We start from the raw sequence: 24645 nt of genomic DNA, 5'->3' as shown, positions 1-24645 counted from the left end.
CCATTTTCTACTAATCTTTTATGATGCTATTCAAAGATCACGTTTTCCATCCCAGGCTATTTGTTACCTCTCCTTTTTGTACTTGTCCCTTCTGTAACACAATGCTATGGGACCTACAGTACACTGCCACTAACAACCTGACTTTTCTCTCTCTCTCTATGCTCAATGAATATTAGCAGCTCAACAAAAGTTTGTTGAATCAATGGTCTTTGAACTCAGTCTAATAAGGGTCCAGGAGATATAAATCACCAAATCATTTCCCTCTGAACAGTCATATGTCTTTTAATACGTGTGGGCAGTCTTAAGTATTGGGCTGCCAAGCACACATTTCAGAACGGGCTCCATAGGCACACCATCAGTGAAAATAGGAGTTTTCGTTCACTAAACCATGAAAACCCACGGAGTGCAGGAAAATACTTCGTAATTGTTAACACATTACACTTAGTGAGAAAGAGACCTGATGAAGCCAGGTCCACCTTGCTCACTACATATAAATAATACACATATAAATTACATATATACATATGTATACACACATATATTACATATATAAATAATACATAAATTACCCAAGGTCAGAGTGAATCTTTTATTCAACACATGCCCAGATCCAGGCACAAAGGCCACGCTTAAATTGAAACACCTGCTGAGTGAACGACTGCACGGCGTGCCCAGCCGCTAGAGGCTGAGCGTATATTTTAGGGGTCACACTGCCCGGGGACCACTTCTGAAAGAATGTGACTCTGGTCACTTGACTCCCCAGTAAAAGTGCTTTAAGCTCGAGCGCAGGAAGGAACCTGGCCCAGCTATCTTCCAAGAACTGAAAGCTAACAGTCCGAATGTGAACTGAGGAAGTCAGGGTGGCCAAACAGTGCAATGACTGAAAAGATAACAACCAGGAGCCTACTGATACCAAACCATTGCGCGTCAGCGTCACGCTGACGGCCGCAGCGACGTCAGAACTACCGCCCCCAGCAATGCTTGACTTCCGAGTCTGAGCGTCTTCCTTGCCGAACTACAGCCTCCGGCATGCACTGGCAGCGTTCGCCCCTCGCCGGAAGGCGGGGCCCGGGGGATAGGCGGCCGCGCCGCCGGGCCCGCGGGTTCCCACAGTCCCTTCCTCCGTGGCGCTCTTCCCAGCCCCGGACTGGCTAATTCCGGGGTTCCGAGACTGCCACTCGCGCCCGAGCGCCACCGCTCCCTCAGGAGTAGCCCGGGCAGCGCAGCCCGCCCGACTGTCCGTCAGGCCTTGGCGCCCGGCGCGCCGCCAGTGACGTCATGCAGGGGGTGGGCGTTCCAGCTCGGGAGGACCCTGCCGCGGCCCCGGAAGCGCCTCGTCCTGAGCGGCGGTGGCGGCGGTCGCCGGGATGCCTGCGCGGCTGGGCGGCTGACAGCGGAGTAGGAACGGGCCCCGTGCCCGGAATCTCGGCTGCCGCTGTGCTCGAGAACGGCCTGCGCTATGGCCAACTCAGCCGCCTCCTCAGAGCATTTCGAGAAACTGCATGAGATCTTCCGCGGCCTCCATGAAGACCTACGAGGGGTGCCGGAGCGGCTCCTGGGGACGGCTGGGACAGGTGAGGCGGGGGCAGGCTGATGGGGGGGCACCCAGCTCTGCCAGCTCTGGGAAGAAGAGCTCCCACCCCCTTCCCAGACCCTCCCTCCCTTCTCTCCGCTTCTCATCCTCAGACACGCCGCTTAGGGCTGGCTGGGTCCCGGCGCCCAGGATCTCCCTGCCGCCACTTAGCGTGCTCAGGGATGCACCTCGGAGTGTCTCTTGATCCTCCTGTAGCCTTCAGATTTTTCTCGTTTCATTTCCGCTGTGGCAAGAAGAGCATAGGAGACCTAAATCTGCGATCCGGTATTTGAGTAGAATTGGGTTTTCTTTTGTAGCTCTCTGGGTTTTTTTTTTAACATCTTTATTGGAGTATAATTGCTTTACATTGTTGTGTTAGTTTCTGCTGTGTATTTTGTTTTATACATTTAACAGTGTTATTCTCAAAAGGGGTCCGTAGTTTTCACCAGACTGGCAAAGGATTTGTAGCACAAAAAGGGTTAAGAACCCAAGGGAATCATAACTTTTGGGGTTGGTAAATAACCAGTCTTGAGGGGGATTGGTCTTTAAAATCAGGATTGTGGTCTTCAGGTGTGGTCCTCTTATGAACTCTCTGCTTAGACTGTCTCTTGCCTCTTGATTTCAAAATTCAGAGTGCTGCAAGCTTTGCTTGGAGGAGCTAAGAGTTTTCCAGTTGAATCTGTATAGGAAGGTCTGCTATAGTTCTTTGCCTTAAGACAAATAGATCTTGATGGCAAGGCAGATGAGACTTTTATTGCTTTTACTTAAGTGTCAAAGCTTGAGTGTTTGCTCTGTGAGTTACCCAAGGTCATATGAATTGAATGACTCTGGTGAGAATGAAATTCATACCTTTGTTTAACATCTACTGGGAGAGGCTGCTGTGTGCCAGGCACTGTCCTAGATGCTGGTAATATTGCACATTACAGTGAAAAGACTTACAAATCTCTGTTCTAATGGGTCGATGATAATATATAAATATTAAGAGGTGGTGTTAAGGGCAATACAGGAAAATAAAGCAGGGCCAAGGAATGGGGGCGGGGGAGTTCTAATTTTAAATTGGGTGGCTGTGAAAGGCCTCTTTGAGGAGGTGGCATTTGAGCAGAGACTTGAAGTAAGGGAGTAAGCCACGCAAAAATCTGGGAGAATTGAGTGTCAGGAGGACAGAATAGTACTGCAAATGTCCTTAAGCAGAAATGAGCTTGGTATGTTCTAGGAAGAACAAGAAAGCCAGTGTGTTTGGGGTGGAATGAGCAGGGGAGATAGTTAGTGGTAGTAGATGAGGCTTTAAAGAGGTAGGCAGGGCCAGATTGCATGGGGCCTTGTAGACCAGGGTGAAAGATTTGCATCTTTTTCTAAATGTAGTGGCTCGCAGTTAAAGGATATAGAACAGGAGAGTGATGGGATCTGATTTACATGGTTGAAAAATAGACCATTTTTTCAGCCTCGTGTTGAGTTAAATTTTGCAATGTCTGTTTCTGTAAGGCTAAATAATGCAAAAGGACATTCTGTTTTGAAAAATAGAAAACTGAGTTAGTTATATTCACTTTTGTCATCTACCTAAACTTCTAATTCCTGCAAAGAGGACACTCAAAAAGGTGTGAATTTCTACCCAAGTGCAAAATACTCTAACATGAGTTGCTGGTAACGCTTAGTTGTTCAGTGAGTAAGTAAATAGAATATATACACATATCCACAGGTTATAAGAATTTCAGCAACTTTTAGTCTTCTTATTTACTACTTTATTCATACTTCTCAATAAATATTTGTCGAATAAGTTGAATTTAATTAAGCAAACACACCAGGCCTCATCTCTGATTACTCTTTTTTCTAGTCCTGAGACTACTTCATAGGCTTTCCACCTATGAAGCTTTATTTTCCACCATGAATTATGAAGCACTGAATAATGTACATAACACATCACTTGCATTTAGCTTATGCTCTGTAGTTGAATTCAGTTTTTTCAATAAACATTTATTGAGAATTACGTATCAGTTAGTGTCCTGAGCCCTGAGAAGTTCCAAGAGTTCTTGCCTTAAATGGGAGCAAATTTACAACAAAGTGTGTGATGAGTCCTAAGATAGTTTTGAGACCATGACAAAAAAACCTAACATGGGCATGGGGGAGCAAGAGGGAAGCTTCACAGAAAGGAGAACTTCTAACTGAGTGTCACGGGTTGAACAGGAGTCTGCCTGAGAGGGGAAATGGGAAGAGGCAACAAAGGAAGAAAAAAATCAAATATTCACAGCTATTACTGGAGCTTAAGATATGTGTGGGACCTAGAGGGGTGGGATAGGGAGGGTGGGAGGGAGATGCAAGAGGGAGGGGATATGTGGATATATGTATACATATAGCTGATTCACTTTGTTATACAGCAGAAACTAACACAACATTGTAAAGCAATTATACTCCAATAAAGATGTAAAAAAAAAAAGATTCTTAGTAAAGAATGGCTGCCACTTTCATTAAAAAAAAAAAAAAAAGGTATGTGTGGGAGAATAGTAATAGATGAGGAAAGTAAGACACAGCCAGACAGTTAAGGGACCTAAGTGTCACATTAAGACATCTAGACTTGACATGGAGAATCAGTAAAGGATTTCAAATAGCTGACTGATATGGTTAGATTTAATTTTAGAAGGAGAATGCTGGTGGCTGAGTAGAGGATGAAAGAGAGGCACAAGAATCTGTATACCAGGGACCATGTTAGGAGCCTTTGTGGCAGTCATCTAGGTAACATGGGAATCTAGAGAGTCCCACATCCAAGAGGTGATTCTGGACAGAAATTAACCATACTGATTGGACATGAGGAGTGAGGGAGACAGATTCAAGAATGTCTGCATTTTCTCACTTGGTCAGTTGAGTGAATGATAACTTTAAGAAATGTAAGAGTAGAAGCTTGTTTGGGTTGTGGATGAGAACATCAAGAGTGATTATATAGAATAGAGAACGTATGTCCATTCTAGCCTGACAGATATTTCTTCTCCTACCATTAAAAATAACATTGATGAAGAAGATACATGCGTTGAAAGGCAGTGTATTGTAATATTTAACAGCAAGGATTCTAGAGCCAGACTGCCTGAGTTCATATCCTAGATCCACCTCTTAATAGCTTGGTGACCTTGAACAACTTACTTTAACATAATTAGTTTCCCTTGCAAAATGGTAATCAGTCATTATATTTACTTCATAGGGATTTTTTGAGGATGAAGCGAGCTAATATATGTAAAGCCCTTAAAATGCTGCCTAACGGTAGTTACAGTGATTAGCCATATGGGAAATTGGATATTTTATTTAAATAAAACATAAGAGGGCTTCCCTGGTGGTACAGTGGTTGAGAATCTGCCTGCCAGTGCAGGGGACATGGGTTCGAGCCCTGGTCTGGGAAGATCCCATATGCCGCGGAGCGACTGGGCCCATGAGCCACAACTATTGAGCCTGCGCGTCTGGAGCCTGTGCTCCGCAACAAGAGAGGCCCGTGCACTGCGATGAAGAGTGGCCCCCGCTCGCTGCAACTAGAGAAAGCCCTTGCACAGAAACGAAGATCCAACACAGACAAAAATAAATAAATAAATTTATTTAATAAATAAATAAATAAATAAATAAAACATAAGAATACCAGCTCTGTATACAACTACCCTTACCTTGCACTACTTTCCCTTTTTTTACAGAGCACGTATCTTCTAACATACTAAACACTACATATTTTTTTTAATTAATTTATTTATTTTTGGCTGCGTTGGGTCTTCGTTGCTGCACGCGGGCTTTTCTCTAGTTGCGGTGTGTGGGGTCTACTCTGTTGCGGTGCGTGGGCTTCTCTTGTTGCAGAGCACGGGCTCTAGGCGCGCGGGCTTCAGTAGTTGTGGCACACAGGCTCAGTAGTTGTGGCGCACGGGCTTAGTTGCTCCGCAGCATGTGGGATTTTCCCGGACCAGGGCTGGAACCTGTGCCCCCTGCATTGGCAGGCGGATTCTGAACGACTGCGCCACCAGGGAAACCCAGACGCTTTACATATTTATGATGTTTATAGTATATTATTTGTCTTCCTTTCACTAGGACAGTGGTTTTCAAAGTATGATCCCTGAACCAACAGCATCAGCATCATCTGGAAACTTGTTAGAAATGCACATTCTTGGTTCCCACCCGAGACTTATTGAATCATTAACTGTTTTAACAGTCTGTTTTAACAGCCCTCTGGGGGATTTCTGATGCCTGTCAAGTTTGAAGGCCACTGAACTAGGACATAAGCTCATCAACACATGTTATTTCTTTCTTCTTTTTTTTTTTTTTGCGGTAGGCGGGCCTCTCACTGTTGTGGCCTCTCCCCCTGCAGAGCACAGGCTCCGGACGCGCAGGCTCAGCAGCCATGGCTCACGGGCCCAGCCGCTCTGCGGCATGTGGGATCTTCCCAGACCGGGGCACGAACCCGTGTCCCCTGCATCGGCAGGCGGACTCTCAACCACTGCGCCACCAGGGAAGCCCTTTTTTTTTTTTTAATACATGAAGCCTCTTGATTTTTATTTGTGAGCTACCAACTCAGATATTTTTCAAATGCTTTACGGACCAAACAGAGCAAATCTGCAGGTAAAATCTGACCTGCCAATTTAATCTTCTGTAGATATGTTCAACAGGTACTCATTGAATGAATGCTTATTTACAAAACTAATGATTTGAAAATCAAGTCATGGCTTTCTATTAATTACATTCCAATTGTAGAGACTACTTTCTCCAGAAGAAAATGTTGGCCTCAGTCCATAAAACACTGCTTAAAATTTTAACATTTACATGAGAATCATTCTTCTTTTGTTAATGGGAAGCATAAGCAAATCTAATTCTAAAAATGACCCCTGAAGAAGTTAGTTAAATGGATATAATCAGTTCACTCTTATAGATGCCTTCTCATATGATATTAAAAGGATCACACAGCCAACATGTATTGGCATTCTTGTTTATTTCTTGTTACTTAAGTAACAGGAAGAAGTTTTAAATGTTTAAACTGCTTAATTTGATCCTTTTCATGAAGGCATTTAAAACTGCTATCAGCCATACTGACATCTCTTTCTTTGAATTTCTATAGCACATGTTATTTCTTGTCTTTTTGATAATAGCCATCCTAACAGGTGTGAGGTGATATCTCATTGTGTCTTTGATTTGCATCTCCCTGATGATTAGTCGAGTATCTTTTCATGTACCCGTTGTCCATTGTATGTCTTCTTTGGAAAAATGTTTATTCAGATCCTCTGCTCATTTTATAATTGGATTATTTGGGTTTTTTCTATTCAGTTGTATGAGTTCTTTATATATTGTGGATACTAGCCCCTTATCGGATATATGATTTACAAATATATTCTCCCAGTAAATAAATTTTTTTCATTTTGTTGATAGTTTCCTTTTGCTATCCAGAAGCTTTTTTTTTTTCAAGCAATGTATTTTCTGGTATGTGTTTTTTGCCTTTTTTTTTTTAATGTAGTTGATTTACAATGTGTTAATTTCTTCTGTACAGCAAAGTGACTCGGCTATACATATATATATTCTTTTTCCTATTCTTTTCCATTATGGTTTGTCACAGGATATTGAATATAGTTCCCTGTGCTATACAGTAGGACCTTGTTGTTTATCCATCCTATATATAACAGTTTGCCTCTGCTAATCCCAAACTTCCATTTGTTCTCTCCCCTACCCCCTCTCTCCCTTGGCAACCACAAGTCTGTTCTCTATATCTGTGAGTCTGTTTTTGTTTGGTTTTGTTTTTGGTTTTTGTTTTATTTTGGGGTTTTTTTGGCTGCACCACGCGGCATATGGGATCTTAATCTTTGCTCCTGCAGTGGAAGCACAGAATCTTAACCATTGGACTGCCAGGGAAGTCCCTGTTTTGTTTTGTTTGTTTTTTAGTTAATTTATTTTTGGCTGCATTGGGTCTTCATTGCTGTGCACGGGCTTTCTCTAGTTGCAGCGAGCTAGGGCTACTCTTCATTGCGGTGCGTGGGCTTCTCATTGCAGTGGCTTCTCTTGTTGCGGAGCACGGGCTCTAGGCACCCGGGCTTCAGCAGTTGTGGCTCACGGGCTTAGTTGTGCCGCAGCATATGGGAATCTTCCCGGACCAGGGCTTGAACCCGTGTCCCCTGCACTGGCAGGCGGATTCTTAACCACTGCGCCACAAGGGAAGTCCCGTATTTCATTCTTTTTAATGGCTGATAATATTCCATATTATATATATATATATATATATATATATATATTTATTTATTTATACACACACACACACACACCCCCCACACACACACACACATCTTCTTTATCCATTCATGTGTTCATGGACATTTAGGTTGTTTCCATGTCTTGGCTGTTGTGAGTAGTGCTGCTATGAACATAGGGGTGCATGTATCTTTTTGAATTATAGTTTTGTGTGGGTACATGCCCAGGAGTAGGATTGCTGGATCATGTGGCAACTCTTTTCCATACAGTTTTCCATAGTGGCTGCACCAATTTACATTCCCACCAACAGTGTAAGAGGGTTCCCTTTTCTCCAAACCCTCTCTAGCATTTGTTATTTGTAGACTGTTTAATGATGGCCATTCTGACTGGTGTGAGGTGTTACCTTATTGTAGCTTTGATTTGCGTTTCTCTAATTATTAGTGATGTTGAGCATCTTTTTATGTGCTTACTGGCCATCCGTGTATGTCTTCTTTGGAGAAATGTTTATTTAGGTCTTCTGCCCATTTTTTATTGGGTTGTTTGTTTTTTTGTCGTTGAATTGTATGAGCTGTTTGCATATTTTGGAAATTAAGCCTTTGTTGGTTGCATCCTTTGCAAGTATTTTCTCCCATTCCGTAGGTTGTCTTTTCGTTTTGTTTATGGTTCCCTTTGTTGTGCAAAAGCTTGTAAGTTTGATTAGGTTCCATTTGTTTATTTTTGTTTTTATTTCTATTGCCTTGGGAGACTGACCTAAGAAAACATTGGTATAATTTATGCCAGAGTATGTTTTGCCTAGGATCTCTCAGAAGCTTTTAGTTTGATGTAGCCCTGCTCGTTTATTTTTGCTTTTGTTACTTTTACTTTTGGTGCCAAATCCAAAATATCATTGTCAACATTCAAGTCTTTAATCCTTTTTGAGTTAATTTTTGTATATAGTGTAAAGATAGTGGCCCAGTTTCATTCTTTTGCATGTGGCTGTCAAATGTTTCCCAACACCATTTATTGAAGAGACTGTCCTTTTCTGTGAGGGAACAGGAAACAAATATTTCTCTCTCTCCTGGCACAGAGCTTCTAAAACCCTTGTAATTTCTGGGAGCATCTTTTATTCAGTGAGGCTGCTCTGGGTGGGCTCCTGGGTGGCTTCTGGATGGGAGCTGGTCACCAGAAAGACCAACCCATGATTAGAAGCTTGGATTTTCAGTCCTGCTCCACACTTCTCTGGAGACGGGAAAGGGGCTTCAAATGGAATTAATAATTAACCATGTCTGTGTGAGGAAGCCTCCATAAAATTTCAGTAGTGTGGGGCTCAGAGAGCTTCCAGGTGGTTGAACGTATCCACACTGGGAGGGTGGTGCACGTCAACTCTGCGGGGACAGAAGGTCCTGCGGGACAGAACAGGAGGGGAAAGAGACCCTCCAAGACCTTGCCCTGTGTCTCTCTTCATCTGGCTTTTCATCTGTATCCTTTATCATATCCTTTAATAAACTGGTAAACCTAAGTGTTTCTCTGAGTTTTGTGAGCCTCTCTACCATATTAATTGAATCTGAGGAGGGGGTCATGGGAACCTCCAGTTTGTAACCAAATTGGACAGAAGTTGTGGGTAACCTGAGGACCTACTACTTGCAATTGGCATCTGAGGTGGTGGTGAGGCCAGTCTTGTGGGACTGAGCCCTGAACCTCTGGAATATGATACTGTCCCTGGGTAGATAGTGTCAGAATTGAGTCGAATTGCAGGACACCCAGCTGATATCTCAGAGAATTGCTGCGGGGAAAAAATTGCTGTGGGGAAAAAAACCCATACATTCAGTGACCAAAAGTGAAGTGTTCTGTGTGAGTAGTAAAGGAGACACACGGGAAACAAACAACAGGAGGAAGGACTAAGTTTTTTCCTATACAGGAGAGAAAGATAGGAGGGAGAAAGACTGTGTTTTTCCTAATACATTTCCCCATTGTATATTCTGGGCTCCTTTGTTGTAAGTGAATTGACCATATATGTGTGGACTTACTTCTGGGCTCTCTTTTCCATTCCATTGAGCTTTGAATCTGTTTTTATGCCAGTACCATACTGTTTTCATTACTATAGCTTTGTAATATACGGTTGACCCTGGGTGCCAACCCTCTGCGCAGCTGAAAATCTGAGTGTAACTTGTTCGCCCTCCTATCCAGGTTTCCTCATTATCTGCAGATTCAGCCAACCACAGGTTATGTGGTACTGTAGTATTTACTATTGAAAAAAATCTGTGTATAAGTGGACCTGCCCAATGCAAACCCTTGTTGTTCAAGGGTCAGCTGTAGTTTGAAATCAGAAAGCATGATGCTTCCAGCTTTGTTCTTCTTTTTCAAGATTGCTTTGGCTAATTGGGGTCTTTTGTGGTTACCTACAAATTTTTGGATTGTTTTTTCTATTTCTATAGAAAATGCCATTCATTTTGCTATTATTTTGTTGAGGATTTTTGCATCTGTGTTCACCAGGGATATTGGCCTATGATTTTCTTGTGGTGTTCTTCACTGGTTTTGGTATCAGCATAGTGCTGGCCTCTTAAAAAACTTTGGAAGTGTTCCCTCTTTTATCATAAGCTCTATATTTTGTCTGTTTTGTTAGTTATGTATCCTAAGCACCTAGAACAGTGCCTAGTACATACTAGGTGCTCTATAAATATTTGTTGACTGATTGTATAAATACTGTGAATTGTTGGGAAGAAAATAGTAATAATATATGATTGGGTTTTAAAACTCAGTGTGATTTTATTTCTATTCTGCCATGTTTTCCACAGTTTCACCACTTTTAAAATCAATATATATATATATATATACCTATTTAAGAAAAGGATAGGATAACAGACACAATGTGTCCTACTTTAGGAAGTTTGTATGACAGTGACAATCCATTAGCATATGTGATAATTATTAATCCATTTAATATTACATTAAGCACCTACAACCATAATTTCTAGCCTTAGCTTTGCAGCATATGAAGATGTCTCTCCAAATACCTCAGACTGCTATAAATTCTTATCCAATTAATAGAGTAAGTACCTACAGTCATGATTTTTAGTTTTAGTTTTGTAGCACCTGAAGGCACATGTCTTAATGAACATTATAAAATTATTGAAAGTTTTTCATTTTAATTCACTTAAATCTCAGTATCTATACATGAGACTCCATTATTTTAGAAACCAGAAAAAATAATAACTATGAAGGACCACATGTAGCAGGTTGGTAAACACAATTACTCACTAACTGCAGAATTTTAATTTTTCCAACACTCTTCATATTCTTTGGTGAATTTTGTTTTTGCTCAGTTTTTCCTACCTAGGGATTTACTTTAAAAAACAGTGGTAGCTACTATTTATTGAACCCTTAATATGCCTGGCATTTGTTATGTGTTTGTTACGTGTATTGTCTCTTTTAACTCTTTCAGACAACTGTACGAGGTCAGTACCGTTATATTTCTTATTTATAGTTGAGGAAACAGGCTTAGAGAAGATCAGGTAACCATGTGGTCTACAAAGAGGATGTAGGTCCTAGAAATGCCACAATGGGGCGCCAAAAACATTAATCACAGATTTTAAAGATCCTGGTGAAACTGAAGTTATTTCCACAGTTCTGATGGACCAAGGTTAGTCATTCTTGGGCTGGCAATTCAAATAGCCTGTAAGAAAGAGAGGCTGCCACCTTGGTCGAACATGAGGTAGGCTTCCTGTAGCACTTTCAGAGCTGGGTGTTTTCATTTTATTCCATGTCCGGGGCATTGTGCGGCCATCCACCCAGTTTACCAAACATTCAGCTTCAGAGTGAGTCAGTCACAGGTGAAGAAGGGTTTGGGAAGGCATGTGAGGTAGGGGATAGTGTTATTTGGAGTAGCTCACTCTTGTTTCTGGTGTCCGTTCTACCCAGTATCAGTCCTGTTGTTTTGTAGTTGATTGTAGTGTTATTTCTAACGCCATAAAAAATTAAGAGGTTAAGAGGTTTGAACATATTATACCTGTATACCCTGGGAGCACGAAAATGCCCCTCAACACTATAGTGTACAGAAGCACTGGGTTGGGAGTCAGGAGACTTGCATTCTGGAACTAGTGTTGCTACACATCTACTCCTCCTGTGGCCTTGGGGAAGACAGTTTCTGCAGGCTCTAATTTCCTCAACTGCTCAATGAGAAGGTTAGACTAGACGATCTCTGAGGTCCATCTCAGCTCTAATGTGCATTGATTTCACGATTCTGAGTCTAAAGCATAAAGGAACAGCTATGGATACCTCTCATTTGGGTAGGGGTTTAATCTCTTGAACCTTTAAAAGTCTATAAGTTGTAGAGCGCTCCTAGTAGAGTGCACGCCTTACGAAATCAGACAGAGAGCAGAGTATTCCAAACAGACTGGGAGCAACAGAATCACGCAGGGAAGTTAGTGAAAGGATCTGTGTGCTGCCTCCTCCCCCCACCCCGCCCCGCCGACTCTTATTTATGTAGCTACTTTCTTTGAGTCATTCTAGAATTTGCCTCTTAGGAATGCAGATTTTCATGTCTTTTAACAAAGAAAGAATAAAGGAGGAAAAGTTATGACTAATAGAGATGTAGAAAAATCTAGGACGGGAATGCACTTAGAGAATACTGTCATCTTGGATCAGAAGTGAGTGTGCTTGAGTTTGGAGATGTGCCTATTCAGAGGAGTGACGACACTCAACACTTTAGTGAATGCTTGTTACAAAGTAATATGATAGCTCTCCATGGAAGTAGCCATTCTTGATTGCAGATATTATTTCGCTGCTGATAGCTGAAAACAGACTACTCAAGGATAATAACAGCTGCTTTGGCACTTATTCCAGTTACATCATGGTTAGTCAAGATGTAGGCCATTTGCCAGGGCTGAACTTTCTCCTATTTTTTTTTTTAAACAAAAAACCCTGGGTTTTGTGAGTGGTGTGTAGTGAGAAATAGTTTACCTGGAGTACCTATTTAGGGAATGTCACATGACAATGAAGGCAGCTTAGTAAAGGGTGCATTGTCGTTTGCTCTTGTAGGCAATAGCAGTGTCTAAGGAGTACCCTCCCAGGTTTAGAGTTCTAGAAGCTGTGGGATGTATAAAAGAAAAAGTAAATTTCTCTGCTCAGAAGGAGCTTGATCTCAAGTTGAGAATATAGAATATACACAAGCAAAATGATTTATGATCAGTTGAAAAGCAGTGGACAGCTGACATGCTAGATGCTGTTGTGATTAACAAAATGTAAATCCATATAAAGCATTACAGTTGTGTTACATCTTATATGGTGTTTGGCTTTAAAGTCAAGGTGTGAGATGAAAATCAGGGTAAACAGAATTATCCAAGAAAATCTTAGGACAGCATGTTGAGTACCCACGTGCCATCCCTTTGTAAGCACAACTCAGCTGTTTTCTTGGCATTGGAAAAGATTGCTCTTTCTTCAGTTGATGGAAGTGCTGGCTTGTATTTAGAAATCACATTGAGCTTTTTTTTTTTTTTTTTTTTTGCGGTACGCGGGCCTCTCACTGTTGTGGCCTCTCCCGTTGCGGAGCACAGGCTCCGGACGCACAGGCTCAGTGGCCATGGCTCACGGGCCCAGCCGCTTTGCGGCATGTGGGATCTTCCCAGACGGGGGCACGAACCCGTGTCCCCTGCATTGGCAGGTGGACTCTCAACCACTGAGCCACCAGGGAAGCCCAGAGTAGGTGGGTTTTGAATTTGTTTTGCAGAACAGCAGTGGATAAGGGTTAATATAGAGATGTGATTTACAGTGGGAGTGAAAATGGGGACAAAGATTTCAGAGAACTAGTATTGTTAAACATTCTTATTGATGAAAGTGTGCCTGGTTCCTCTGTTAGGATGGGTGAAAAAAGACTGACAATGATTGATTTAGACCTGTTGTCTTTCCTAGTAGGGATGCTCTTGGTCTTTGGGGCCAGATCATTGTTATGCAGGACTGTCCGTAGCATAGATATTCTTGTTCCCTGGACACTTAATGCCATTGGTAATACCGTCCCTCTCCCTTCCCCTCAGTTACTGTGATAACTAGTTCCCCTATGTTTCTAAATGTCTTTTAGGGGTGATTAAGTACTGTAGTAGTACCCTCAGGAGAGGAATGTGGAGTTTATTCTAAGCAGAGGGTATAGCCTCTAGGAATGTTTGGAAGCAGGACTGAGCATTGAAAACTTGTCTGTCTTTTCCAGAAGAGAAGAAGAAGTTGATCAGAGATTTTGATGAAAAGCAACAGGAAGCAAATGAAACGGTAAGAACAAGGAACAAGTCCTTATATCTTCTTCCTGTTTGTTGGTCTTTTCCAAAAGTAAGGCTTGTGACCTGATCACAGATTAACTGTTCCTGTCCATTGATCTTGCTTTTGATTGTTTCTTACCAAATGAGGCCAGTTGATGGGGCTGGGTGTTGAGGGGCAAACACAAATGGGTAAAGCTTGGAGACGCTCCTGAAATGAGTCTTTGATAATACATTGCTGCTGTAATAAGGACATTCTCATACTTCTACCTGGGTAGTCTTTTAAAATCTCATTTTAAAAGCTGGCGATTAAGATCAGTTACTCTCCTTTGTTAAACTTAACTGTCACACAAAATGGAGCTCAGAAGTGGTTCTAGCCATGTTCCCTTCTGGTTTTGGGGGGGTTTTTTTGTTTGTTTTTTTTTTGGAGAGTGTTGAATTTTGCATATATGCCAGTATAGTTTTTATTTTAGTTTTTATTTATTTAATTAAATTTATTTATTTATTTTTGGGGCTGCACCGGGTCTTAGTTTCAGCACACGGGATCTTTCGTTGCGGTGGGCAGGCTTCTCTCTTGTTGTGGCGTGCGGGTTTTTTCTCTCTCTAGCAGTGGGCTCTGTAGTTGTGGCGCGTGGGCTCTGTAGTTTGCGGCACGTGGGCTCTCTAGTTGAGGCGTGCGAGCTCAGTAGTTGTAGCTCGTGGGCTTAGTTGCCCCACAGCATGTGGGATCTTAGTTCCCTGACCAGGGATCGAACCTGCATCCCCTGCATTGGAAGGCGGATTCTTTACCACAGTGGACCACCAGGGAAGTCCCTATTCCCTTCTGTTTTAAAAGACAGAAGGATTTGGTACCTTGGGCAAGGCATGCATGGACAGGATGAGTTCCCAGTCAGGACCCAGAGCTTGTCAGATGTTGGTCCAGGTTGCTGAGCAGTTTAAGAACTGCTTCTCTCTTAATCTGTGCCTTTTCTTTAACAACAACAAAAAACATACAAACAAACAAACAAAAAAAGCAAGTTTTGCTCTCATCGTTTAGAAGTAAGAGTCCTCTGTTCTCCGTATCATTGTGCTCTGGCTTCAGCAAAACCTTTTAGGAGGCTGGAGCTAAAATCCAGGTCCCTGGTAGTACTCCGAAGAAATAGTTGCCCCTAGTATTTGCTACCCCAGTCGGAAGACTGAAAAATTCTTTTTAAGCCAGAGAATTTCTTTATTGCTTATTGAACAACAACTTCCTTATCTCAATGCAGTTCTGAGAAGTTAAGCTTATCTGCATCCTTTTCTCTATTCTGCATCTATTTTAAGAAGGATCAGCCTACCAGACTGTGGAAACTATCTCCTTCATAATAGGAGTACCAGAAACTTTTTTCTAATACCTGTGTACAGCTGGGCATATCCATGATACCTGTTACAGAGCCAGTCTTCTTTTTCACTTAACATCTGGTAGCATTTCAAAAACCTTTTAATTAATACCAATTTATTTGTTTGGTGCTTAGATACTTTCTTTCCCTGAACTTAAAAAAATTAACCAGTCCTACTCTGGCCATCCCAGGCAGATGAAAATAACTTATGGCTTCATGTAAATTGGGTCTAGGTGTTACAGTTTACTTATCCCAGAAAAATGGAAATGATTTGGACCCCTGGTTATTCTGAAATGGAGACAAACAGTTGATTTTCAGGAGGAGGAGGAAGGACAGCACCTTGATGCCATACCCCTAGCATTTTTAGTACAGTAGATCTCAGAGTGCTTCGTGATAGCACTTGAACCATAACAGGCTAAGAACCTGGTATACTGAAAAGAGAATTTGAAGATCTTTGAATCCTGACTTCTCTTGTTATGTAATCTTGAGCAGGTTTCATCAAGTCTTATATATGAAGTAGAAGTAGGATTTCCTACCTTATTGATCTGTTGTGAGGATTAAATGAGAGAATGCATGTAAAAAATGTTTAATAAGCTATAAGGTACTTGTTAGTTTTCTCACTCATTCATCACATACTTTTTGAAGGCCTGTTCTATGCCTGCTAGGCACTGTGCCAGGCACTAAGAGTAATGAAGTGAACGTGTCACATGTGGTTCCTGCCCTCCTGGACCACATGGTTGAGTATTTATTTACGGTGGTCTGTGGTTTGATTAGTCCAAACTAGACATATTACCCGTATGAGAGAGAACAGAAGCAGGCCATCTGCTCACTACTTTCTGCCTTCCTAGCTGGCAGAGATGGAAGAGGAACTACGTTATGCCCCCCTATCTTTTCGTAACCCTATGATGTCTAAGCTTCGAACCTACCGGAAGGACCTTGCCAAACTCCATCGGGAAGTGAGAAGCACACCTTTGACAGCCACTCTTGGGGGTCGAGGAGACATGAAATATGGCACATACGCTGTAGAGAATGAGCACATGGTAAGCTTCAGCTGTCTTTTCCCTTACTGGTCTGTGGTACAATGATTAACCATATTGTGGAGTACAGTTCATGTTATCAGTGCATACTTGACTTTTTTTCCACCTTATCCTCTTTCTTGCATCCAATTCCCCTTCTCTCCTTGGGTGCCCGCCTCTACTGAATTTAATGCAGATCATTCCAAACAATTTGCTTGTTTAGATTTCTTTGTATCCTTTTTGTATAAAACAGTGCTTGGTGTGTAGTGGTGATATACAAGTGTTACCTATTCATATTACATCTGGACTCTGTAGTCTGACTCATTGATCCAGTTTCTTTCTCACATATGCCCCCGAAGTTCAGTTAGGCTTTTAATTTATCAGAGTATTGTTACAAAATTAACCCATGCTTTCCCTTACATTTATATCAAGATGGCCCAACAGCCCAGATACAGTAGAGAAAGCAGGCTGCTTCTCAAAAAGCAGGCTAACACCTTACTTTGTTGTGATAGAAAGTGAGCCAGACTGACTCTCTAGCCTCCAGTATTCTCATTTATAAAATTAGACTGACTAAGCCGAAAACCTGTATTCTCAAACTGTCTAGGGAACATAGTTAAAGGAATAAAACTTCACAAAGATTAAATTTTATGTGTTACATTTGGGATTATATTCCACAGCACAAAGTAGAAATGGCCTGACCAGTAATGTGGGAGAGAAGTGAACGGGGGCCCACAAGTGCAGACTGCACGGATGTAGAAAGGCTAATGGCACAATTTGAAACAAATCCTATTTCATGATACATCCTGAATATAGTTTAAGAGATATTCAAATGATACTAGCCTGACATTCCTGATGTCAAAACTAGAGTATTTGAGAATGTTAACTTTTCAAAATTCACTTATGAAAGGAAGGTGAGAAAAGGCTGGCAAGTAGAGCTTGTTAAAGTGAGATGAAAGGTGTATAGTGACTTTGGTCACTTGTGACCCAAAAAGCCCTGAAAACAAAAAGGGGGGAGATAATTCCAAATAGTAATTTTGCTTTAAAATTATTAGTTTCAGAAACTATTTAGATATGCAAACCACCTTCAGTAGAATTATTGTTCCGAATCTGGGGTTGATTTGTGTGACCTTACTGTCTCTTCCTGCTCTTTCTTAAGCCTAATCAGATGAAAATCCCCATCTTTTATTTTTAAAAACCCTTTTTCCTGCTGCTTTTAAGCCAATGTAACTGGGGTTTATTTCAGCCTCATTCAGTGGTTTCCTCATCCACTTGCTCATATGCCATATATGAACTGAAAAGCCTTCTTGTTGCTTCTGATCTGGGGATGCATCTTTTGCCTTCTTGGTGGTGGGGTCTAGTGCTAATAGTCACCTGCTCAGTAATAGACCTTGTGAGCCAGCCCCTTTTTGAGTGTGTGTGCATGCGTGCTTTGAATAGCTGAGAACTTAGAGCTGCATCCATTTCTGTCAGTGGTTATTTCTGGCCTGACAAAGGCTACTTCTGTCCTTAGGCCTTCTGTGCTTAGGATTATAGGTGGAATAAAACTTTGGTGGAGATTTAGAAATAGGGTGCTTGGGAAATTAGGGCAGCTTTCTTGGCTCCAGATACTACCTTCCCTGAGAGCAAATCACCAGTGCAACAACTTCAGTTTTTGTTTTCTGTGTTTGGCCTAAGGTGAAATTCTTTTGGAGGCTTACCAGGAGTGTAGCCACTTTTTTCCCAGAATGTGGTAGTGTCTCACACTTTTAAATGAGTTCTATATGTGCTGAAAACAAATAGCTTATTCATGGCCCCTCAATACCAATCAGTGGGCATTTTCCGTGAATTAAACTATTTCTAGGGCTGTAGAGTTTAGTTGGTTTGCACTCTCAAAATTACAGGCTGTATGCATTTTGGGGAAGCTACTGCACCCCACATCAGGGCCATTGCCCCTCAGAAGTTGCTAGTCCAGAAAGCACATGAACCAGTTCAGATTCATCAGGAGCACAGGGAAAATGCTCTGATGTGTTTAATCCTTTTCTTGCCTCACTTAAGTGTAAGAAGCAGTGAATTGGGAGGTATTATGATCCTAGGTTGAATCCCAGGTTCTCTTTTAGTTTGATTCGTTAGCATCTTTGGTTGTCTTAAAAGTAATGAAAATTATTGCACACGATATTCCTTCTTATAACTTCATTTATAATGGAAGAAGTATAACATTTCCCTTCCATACTGCTGTCAGAATCGGCTACAGTCTGAAAGGGCATTGCTTCTGCAAGGCACTGACAGCCTGAACCGGGCCACCCAGAGTATTGAGCGTTCTCATCGGATTGCTGCAGAGACTGACCAGATTGGCTCAGAAATCATAGAAGAGCTGGGGGAGCAACGTGAACAGTTGGAACGTACCAAGAGTAGAGTAAGTCTGAGTGGCTGGGGAGAGGGGCAAGAGTGGGGAAAGTAGGTGGGCCCGTTACACCCCGATGCCTTGCTAGTGCCAGCAGCTACCACAGTTCCAAATTCAGGGTATGACCTTTTAGGTCCTTACTCTTTTCTCTGTCTGTAGTTTGCTTGGCTGAAAGATACCCCTTGGAAGTAATTTTACTTCTAAAATTTAGAAGTCATGGGAGGGACGAGGGGGGTGGACTGCAGAAATCCAGTTTCTGCATTTATTGAAGATTGTCAAATAAGATTGTAGCCACTCCATCCTTTTACTAGGTCCTGTATTATGAATCAGATTTTCATTTCTCCTATGTCTCGTAGAACATCTGCTATTTCTCTTGAAGTAGACGATGCTTTTATGTCATTTAGAGCCAAGGCTATTTTCCACATGTCATAAAATAGTGCTACTGACAATTTACAGAGGTTCAATTCTGGGCTCTAACTCTTCACTGTTACCTAAGGTAAGGGAGATCACTGTGAGAAGAAAACACATACTCAGGCCAAATGATGACTATACTGTGGTGTCTAATCCACTACACTCTAAGAGGCTCTGGAAAACAATTCATCCCTTCCTTTCTGTACCATCTGCAAAGGAATTTAAAAATAGTACAACTTGCCAATGGAATGCTGTATTCTTAAGAGCATGAGGCAGATCCAAACTGAAAAACAGATACTGTGGGCAAGAGTTAGATATATGAGAAAATCATCTCAAGCCCCGACACTGAGTTATTTTTCCAGCTCAGTAGCTGTAATTCTCCATTCTTAAAATTAAGTCAAAATGATGCCCCCCTTCCCTCCTTAGTGAAAATTCACAATAAAGTACCAAATTCAAGATATGCTGTAGAGAAGGCAATTTGTTTACAGATTGTATGTTTTTTTCACTTTTGAACTTACCAGGTGGATTAGTTGAACTTAAAAGCTGAGGAATGAGCTGAGAGATCAACTTAACAAGGCCACTGGGGAACAGGAACAGATGGCAGGTGACATCTGTTGAACTATCCTCCAGCTGTATAGATTAGTAACAGGCAACCAAAAGGGAATAAAAAAGGCTTTAAAAAAATATTTAATTCCTTTCACAATTCAGTGTGTCTCTTAAAGGGATAAAGAAAAAAGGAGAAAGAACCAGATCCCAAAAATGGTAGTCCACCAGCCTGCAAAAACAAACATTAACTGAGGGGGCTCTTCTGGAGTTTGGCTGATGAAATTCAAATCTTAAGTTGCTCAGTTACTTCAGTTACTGGCAGGTACACTTGAAGACTTTGTTTTGAGTAGTCAGGGTGAAGGATTAGCCGAGTCCCAGAAGTCTCCCCACAGCAACCTTGGGATATAATAATTCCTAGGCCTACTTGATGAGACTAAAGTATATTGGCCTTTCCAGTTTCTTCTACTTATATGCAGAGGCCATCATTTAAATTGATTTGATTTCTGGGAGTTTTTCAACATATACCCCTTAATGCCCACTGTCAGTTTAGGAATGTTCAATTCCACAGTGTGTGCTTTCAAAAGAAGGGGAAAATAATTGCTATTTTCTCTTCTCAGCTGGTAAACACAGGTGAAAACTTGAGCAAAAGTCGGAAGATTCTCCGTTCAATGTCCAGAAAGTAAGTTTTAAAAATAGTCACAAGATTAATTTCTCTTAATTCTAATGTCTTTCAACCAAGAATGTCAAAGCTTTAAACAGTGACTGGCAAAGGTGCTAATAAAGCAGAAGACATAAAAAATATCGTATAGTTAAATATCCCAGGACAAAGTCCTTTGTTAAAAGTATATATACTGCTCTGATTTAGAGCAGTGGAAAGTTTGTCCACTGGAAGGATTATTTATTTATCTATCTATCTATCTATCTATCTAGCTGCGTCGGGTCTTAGTTGAAGCACGCAGGATCTTTGTTGCAGCATGTGGGATCTTTTTTTTGTTACCGTGCACGCGCTCAGTAGTTGCAGTGCGTGGGCTTCTCTCTAGTTGTGGTGCGCAGGCTCAGTAGTTTCAGCATGCAGGCTTAGTTGCCCCGCAGCATGTGGGATCTTAGTTCCCCGACCAGAGATCGAACCCGCATGCCTTGCATTGAAGGCAGATTCTTAACCACTGCACCACCAGGGAAGCCCCTGGAAGGACTTTTAATCCCAGCTTACTTTCCTTAGAGAAGACAGCACATGGGAATAGAGCTTCATATTCCTGGAAATAAATCTGTTAAAACTTAATTAGAAAACTTTTCACTGCTACTGCTTCGTACTTGCTTTTGGCTCTGCTTGCCCTTCATGGGAGTCAACCCCTTATCTGGGAGTTCTGTCTTGTTAGTAGAAGTTGACTTAAAAAACAAAAAAAAACCATTGAGGTAAGTGCTGACAGCAACGAAACCAGGGGCAGAGGAAGTATTGCCACTGAGGCTGTATTTGGGGTAAGCGGGTGTAGGTATGCATGAAACAAACTACAACCGAGTCACGAAACGAGCAGGAGCGTGAGATTTTCCTAAACAGTGGCAAATTCCTTGTGGAATAGGGGAATACATTCAGTTTAGAGTGATGAGATTTTTTGTGTTAAGAGTATAGGAGCTTCAAAAAATTTACTGCCTTTATAGAGATACCCATAGAGGAAGAAAGTAAAAAGGGCAAGAAGTTCACAAGAGATTGAAAGACACTACTCAGCTTCTAGTTAGTTACTTATCCTAAAGCAGGAACCCCTCTCCCCACCCGAGCTGGACTTAGCACTGGAGTGTCTGCCGCCAACCCTTCTCCTAATGTGTGCTCACAGCTGTAGCATGTAGTCAGTGCAGCTCTAGATGGTTAGGTAGTGAGTTTGTATTTCTGCTGTCTTGAAATATGAGTCAACCTGATTTCAGAAATGATGTACTTCTTCATATGTATATTTAATATTTTTTGAACTAGCCACTCATAGAAAAACTATTTTTAAAGTGAAGTACTAACTACCATTTGAAGACATTTTAGAAAAAACATTGTTATGCTTTGGTATCTATTGCCCCAATTTTCAGTATTTCTGTGAGGTAGATAGTAGTAATTATTTATAAGTTTCTTTAGCTGGTAATACTAAGTGGCTATGTGATCAAAAATTCATTCTGCCTCACAGTATCTGGCCTTGGCCCCAGGTCAAACCCCTAAGTATTAAGAATGGAAAGAAATAAGGTTATCCAGACTTCTGACTACATCCCACTTTGCTTCTCCTTGTAGAGTGACAACCAACAAGCTGCTACTTTCCATTGTCATCTTACTGGAGCTAGCCATCCTGGGAGGCCTGGTTTATTACAGATTCTTTCACAAGCATTGAACCTCCTACAGGGAATAGTGTGTGGACCAGGACTGTGACTCTGTGAATGGTGTTAGAGACATGGAAGAATCTTACTGTTGCTGTGAGCTAACGGTTCAAGAAGGCACTGTGTAGCCAGACTGTGGGAGGAGGGAGGAAGATGGAAAACCACTTAAATGTGAAGGAACAGCAATAAGACCAGTATGATATACCAAGGTAGTAAATGCTGTTTATGACTTCTTTAAGTTTACATAGTGCTCTAACATATTAATACCCTGTGAGCTTCAAAAAACCAAATACATTTACAGTAGTATTATCGGTCACCAAAATGAAGGGGAAGGAAACTTTACAATTGTGAGAATGCACAAATGTTCTCATTAAGGCAGTATTGACCCAGACGATCATTTAGTATCTGTCACCACACATGCCTCCCAACTCTGGAATGCCCATTGTGACAAACACGTGTCGCGCACAGTATTTCCTAAATTCTTACACGTTCTTCACTTTCCGATTCATCTGGTGAACTGGGAGTAGGAAGTTGGTCATAGACAATGTGCCCTCCCTCCCTTGTCTGCCCAAAACTTGAAGCAATCACATCCACTGCCAGGCTGGCTGTAGCCTTAGCCTCTTCCTCTGACGCAGCCAACCGAGGATTGACTTCCACAAGATCCAGTGCTGAGAGCAACCCTGAAAGGACAAAGTATGACCAAAAAAACTTCCTAGCTGCTACTTTCAGTGAGAGTTGTCCCACCTGGGTAGAACAAGCTAAGGTAAAAAACAAGTCATTTTCTACCATAAAATTATCCACCGTCAGGAAGCCCCTTATTCCTCATTCTCTTGGGCATGAATTTAAGTTAAAAACACTCATATACCAGAGTAGGATTGAAAGAAACCTTTAAGGTAATAAAATCAATTATCCCTGTTCAGTGAACGTAACAGGCATAGCTGACAGGCTTTCCGGTTCGGGTAAGAGCTGGGTCGGGGTGGGGGGTAGGGGGCTGGTAGCAAGAGTTTCCAACCTAGTCAGGAAAATGTATCATTTCCAGTGTTTCTGGGCCCTCCCGGGTGCCTGCCTGTAGTTGCGTGAAGAGCAGATTTCACATCTCACTAGCCAGAGCTCGGTTCCCACTTCTGAACTCTTTTGCTGCATCTGTATCTCTTAAGGCACCATGTGCCCTAAAGTATAGTTATTACTGCATATCTCACTCTCACCCCTGAGCTCTGAGGGCAGGTTCCACTTCGGACACAGTTTTTAGGCCTCCCATCAGACTAACCCAGCATCTTGCACTTGGTCAAGGGAAGACTTGGTCATATTTTAACTTGAACTCCAGTTACCTTCTGTGACAGTTTGGGAACTTGTGCCAAAGGGTTTGAGATGGGAAGATTAGACCAGAAAAGAATCTATCCAGACCTGCCCTCTACCACCGCCCCAATACATACATACATACATACATATATATATACACATACTTCTGGGTATATATAGTTGGTTATTCTGGATGAAGTTAATCTACCTCCTTCAAGAGTCATCTGAAGAAACTAGCACTGGAGAATACAAGTATCTGAATATTTAGGGCGGCCGTAAAGCCTGGAAGCAGGGGAGAATATACCTAATGTTTTACCGATACTACATTATAGTGCCGATACAGGTTACGTTCAGTGCTACTACATCCGCTCAGTGTGCCGTCCCTTATTAGCAGTGCAGAGTTCAGTGCGCTGCGCAAAACTACAATGAGCAGGTATGATACTATAGCGTTTCCACCAATCCCTGCCTGCACGTGCATCTGTGTCTGATGGCTTGTGTGTCTGATTTCCACTGACTAAACGTGGACCTTTTCATAGCCGAGAAGTAAATCAAGAGGGTACAAGCTATTAAAAATATATATTACCCATGTTTCTAGACTGTTGCCACCTTGTAAATTAATTTAAGCAAACTGCTTTATCTATCTAGTTGACAGTGTCAGGACAGACAGCCTTTTAGAATAACATTGCAGCAGGGGAGGGAGGGACACGGTATGACCACTGCCCCATCTAAGTGCTAGAGGTTACCAACCTGTGCTCTAAGTGGTGTTACTGGGAACCAGGATGGAGAATTGAACTTCCAGGTTCACTGGCCAAGGACAATTGACAACGTCTACAGTTGTGGGTCTGAGAATAAGGCTATCTTACCCCCGTCAGATCTGATAGACAAGCATTCTTCCCCTTTCTTTAGTGCCTAAGGCTCTGGTAGGCTCCAGAGCCAGGGAGACCATTTCTCAATTTCCATATCTACCCCAACTAGTCAAGGGTTTTCTCTGGTCCTGGACCTTTCAGTGTGAGGTCTCTATGCTATTTTGACCCCAATTTCACAAGGTGGTATTGAAGTACCATGTGGTAGTTGCTTAAGTTTTGCAATGAGAGGTCATTTAAAGTAGCCTTAAAACCAAAAGCTTTCTGACAGAAATGGAAACTGTTTGCAAATGAGTATGAGTTGTGGGATAGTAACCTCTTGTAGCTTCTCTCGATGATCTAGCATTCAGTTTACTCATCTTCCTTTCAGCCGTTCATCTTGTCAGCCATTCATCTTCCAGTATCCCCCTATTATAGGTCCTATCAAACAAGCCTTAGTATAA

General features: G+C 41.9%; 2 protein-coding genes across 2 annotated transcripts in view; one reads left to right on the top strand and one right to left on the bottom strand.

Annotated features, from left to right (window-relative positions):
- The first annotated feature begins 1304 nt into the window (after nt 1-1304).
- VTI1B (vesicle transport through interaction with t-SNAREs 1B) lies at nt 1305-22257 on the top strand. Its single transcript, XM_081229300.1, has 6 exons — nt 1305-1574; nt 13941-13999; nt 16190-16381; nt 18576-18749; nt 20312-20373; nt 21958-22257. Exons 1-6 carry the CDS (start codon nt 1460-1462, stop codon nt 22052-22054), a joined length of 699 nt encoding a protein of 232 aa, XP_081085426.1. The 5' UTR covers nt 1305-1459; the 3' UTR covers nt 22055-22257.
- Nucleotides 22243-24645, bottom strand: part of ARG2 (arginase 2) — a 28869-nt gene continuing 26466 nt past the window's right edge. Inside the window, exon 8 of the mRNA XM_081229299.1 lies at nt 22243-22720. Within this exon, the coding sequence (XP_081085425.1) occupies nt 22515-22720 (206 nt within the window). The 3' untranslated portion in view covers nt 22243-22514. The remainder of the gene's footprint in view (nt 22721-24645) is intronic.

The sequence above is a fragment of the Mesoplodon bidens genome (genome assembly GCF_964165515.1).
Source record: "Mesoplodon bidens genome assembly, chromosome: 3".
Classification (NCBI taxonomy): domain Eukaryota; kingdom Metazoa; phylum Chordata; class Mammalia; order Artiodactyla; family Ziphiidae; genus Mesoplodon; species Mesoplodon bidens.
The sequence above is the reverse complement of the archived record's forward strand: the minus strand, read 5'-3'. Positions and strand labels throughout refer to the sequence as shown.